The sequence below is a fragment of the Polistes canadensis genome, unplaced genomic scaffold, assembly GCF_001313835.1.
Source record: "Polistes canadensis isolate GaletaPanama2010 unplaced genomic scaffold, ASM131383v1 scaffold_88, whole genome shotgun sequence".
In the NCBI taxonomy this organism is placed as follows: Eukaryota; Metazoa; Arthropoda; class Insecta; order Hymenoptera; family Vespidae; genus Polistes; species Polistes canadensis.
Genome location: NW_014569635.1, coordinates 587,206 through 590,860, shown reverse-complemented (window position 1 = coordinate 590,860; position 3,655 = coordinate 587,206). Strand labels below are relative to the sequence as shown.

General features: G+C 34.4%; 1 protein-coding gene across 1 annotated transcript in view; it reads left to right on the top strand.

Annotated features, from left to right (window-relative positions):
• Positions 1-3,105, top strand: part of LOC106786939 (cartilage oligomeric matrix protein) — a 6,067-nt gene extending 2,962 nt beyond the window's left edge. Inside the window, exons 4-9 of the mRNA XM_014748846.1 lie at positions 65-348; positions 441-593; positions 937-1,318; positions 1,498-2,079; positions 2,264-2,773; positions 2,866-3,105. Of these exons, the coding sequence (XP_014604332.1) occupies positions 65-348; positions 441-593; positions 937-1,318; positions 1,498-2,079; positions 2,264-2,773; positions 2,866-3,002 (2,048 nt within the window). The 3' untranslated portion in view covers positions 3,003-3,105. The remainder of the gene's footprint in view (positions 1-64; positions 349-440; positions 594-936; positions 1,319-1,497; positions 2,080-2,263; positions 2,774-2,865) is intronic.
• Positions 3,106-3,655: the final 550 nt, after the last annotated feature.

The window sequence follows — 3,655 nt, the reverse complement described above, 5'->3', positions numbered from 1 at the left end:
AAAAAAGAAAAAATCAACAATAGAATTAAATTATTCAGTATAATCAATTGTGAAATTTGTCTTCGTGATAGATGCGGAAGTTGTCCAGCTGGTTTCACAGGTAATGGTACGTCATGTCAAGATTTGAACGAATGCGAGTTAGCACGTCCTTGTTTTCCTGGTGTACGATGTACGAACCTACGTCCTGGATTCAGGTGTGAATCCTGTCCTCCAGGATACACAGGTTCGACGTTCGAAGGTGTTGGTATTGAAATGATTAGGAATCGAAAACAAATCTGTCGTGATGTCAACGAATGCGAGATTAATAATGGCGGATGTGACATACATTCAGAATGTATTAACACAGAAGTACGTAAAAACATATATTTACTGTTTTTATTATTGAACCTAATCGACTGGATAAAGACGAAGTTCACGAAGTTTTCTAATTGATTTTCCAGGGTTCTTACAGATGCGGACCCTGTAGGAATGGTTTTGTCGGCAATGAGACAACAGGATGTCGTCCTAGTCAAGAACTTTGTCCGGACATGTCGACCATTTGTGATTCAAATGCCTACTGCATTTGCATAAGTTTGAACGATTACATGTGTAGGGTAAATATGATTTAACCAAAATTCTCCCTTTCCCTACTAGGGAAAGAAATACAGGTAGCCTTTTTATAACACGGTAAATAGGTTCCTACGACCTAAAATTCATTATTCCTTAGCGTCATTATTTAAAGGTAATTTAATTTTTAAATATGTTAACCAACCATTGTATTATCCAGTGCTGTATCAAGATCTGTCGGAATTTTTGTTTCTATCGCGTTAGATCGAAATTGTGTTAAAGGATACCGTGTTGTAGGATGGTTACCGCAATTAATGAAAATGTGTTAAAACGAAACTGTGTTATATTATTCCATATTGTAAAAGGGTTTAACCTGTATATTAATTTCAGTGTCGAGTAGGTTGGGCTGGTAACGGACACTATTGTGCATTGGACACTGACAGCGATGGTGTCCCGGATAAAACCTTAAACTGTCACGATCATTCCTGTAGAATAGACAATTGTCCTTTGGTACCTAATAGTGGTCAAGAGGATGCTGATAATGATGGTATAGGTGATGCTTGCGACGAAGATGCCGACAACGATGGTATATTAAATTCATCGGACAATTGTCCTTGGGTACATAATCCAGGCCAGGAAGACAACGATCGTGACGGATCGGACGGTATTGGTGATATCTGCGACAATTGTCCATTTGTTAACAATCCGCGTCAATGGGACACCGATGGCGATGGTATTGGTGATGACTGTGACGATGACATCGATAACGATAGTAAGTACAAATTGTTTTTCAATTAATTCAGTAATTCAAGATGATCCAATCGAATTGTTGTAATAACAATTCGTCTTAAGTTAAAAACTGTTCAATCCTAACCTAACTTTCGTTAACCTAACCTAACTTAACTTAACCTAACCTCAAAACTTTTTGTTCCTTTTTTTTATTTCCGTTAGACATTTTAAATCACGTGGACAATTGTCCTAAGATAAAAAACAAGGATCAAATCGATACCGACAACGACGGGATCGGTGACAAATGTGACAATTGTCCTTACATGCCTAATCCTGATCAAAACGATCGCGACGGCGACAACGTTGGTGATTTATGCGACAACGACAACGATCGTGATTTGGATGGCATACAAGACGATCGGGACAATTGTCCTAACGTTGCAAATCCTGGCCAAGGTGACATTGATCGGGATAGGATCGGTGATGCCTGTGACGATGACATTGATGGGGACATGGTAAAAAATCTTCGTGACAATTGTCCTTTCGTTTATAATCCATATCAAGAGGATATTAACAAGGATGGTATAGGTGATCTTTGTTGGAACGATTATGACAACGACACCGTCATCAATTATCTCGACAATTGTCCTAACAATAGTCAAATATGGGCCACGGATTTTCGTAAATACGTTACCATCAATTTAGATCCTAGCGGTGATTCCCAAGAGGATCCATCTTGGATAATACGTCACAACGGTGCTGAAATACAACAAACACTTAATAGCGATCCTGGATTTGCCATAGGTCAGTTATTTCATCGTTAAATTCATGCATAATTATTATTACGTTATAATTCGGATAATCCAATATTGTTGAAGTCAATGAAATTTTACTTTATAAGCAAGTAAAATATTATTCAGTTTCAAGACTCGCGAACATTTGGTGTTCACATCCTGTAATATTATTATTATTATTATATTCTACGTAGGACCTGACGTATTTGCCGGGGTCGATTTCGAGGGTACATTTTACGTAGACGACGACAACGATGACGATTACGTTGGCTTTGTATTTTCTTGCCAAAGCAATCGTAGATTCTACGCAGTAACGTGGAAAAAAGCTGATCAACCGTATTGGGAAACTACACCGTTCCGTGCTATTGGTGATTCTGGTATCCTCCTAAGGCTCGTTGACTCGGAAACTGGACCCGGTGTAATACTTAGAAATAGCCTTTGGCATAATCAAGACGTGCCTAATCAAATGAAAATATTATGGAGAGAACCAAGCAAATATGGTTGGAGACAAAGGGTACCGTACAGGTGGCAATTGTTGCACAGACCACACGTAGGTTTGATCAGATTTTGGCTTCATCAGGGCAACAAACTTATCACAGATTCGGGAAACATTTATGATTCCACTTTGCAAGGTGGCAGGCTTGGCGTTTATTGTTTCTCACAGGAAAGAATCACTTGGTCCGATTTACTCTATACCTGTAAAGGTATATTTCAATTTGTTACAAGTTTAATTTATTTATTTAAGTTTATATATATTTATTTTGTGTATTATACAACTTATCTTATCTTCTTTCAGATTCCGTTCCGCAAGAAGTCTGGAACGATTTACCGGTTGACTTGAAAAAACAAGTTATAGTGGAAAACACTAGATACCAAAATCATCATCCTGATACTTCTTCCCATCGTCGAATGAAATATATCGATATATATTAAGAAAAAACAAAAAAACAAAAAAAAAGTCAATAATTATATCTGCAATAACTTTTATGGGTTTTCTAAGAAACGTTTGTAAACGACTAGGAACTATCATTCTCTACCTCCCTGATATATATATATATATATATATATTTCTTTTTTAAAAAAAAACTATATAACATATTAAACGTAATACATAATTTAAAGATAAAAAAAAGAAAATGGTTTAATTTTTCTTCACAAATATCCTAAAAATTTAATACAAATAAAAACATAAGTGAATTCTATGATAATTACGAACTATATATTTATAAACCTTTTCTATTATTTTATATTTGACTTAACTCTATCGAGCTTTGTAAACATTTTTATATATTTATTAACAGAATAAAGAAAGAAAAAAAGATTAAATTCAATGTAAACATTTGTATACACTTTTTTTCTATTTTTAAAAGGAAATAACGAAATCTATCTTACCGACCACCATCAACACAAAAATTTACTATTATCGATAGTCGGTAAGTATAAAAATATACTATACATTGATAATTTTCAAAACATTATATTTGAATATTAAATTGAAATTTTATTATATTAGCCATTAAAATCTGATGGATTAATAATAATAATAATAATAATAATAATAATAACAATAATAATAATAATAATAA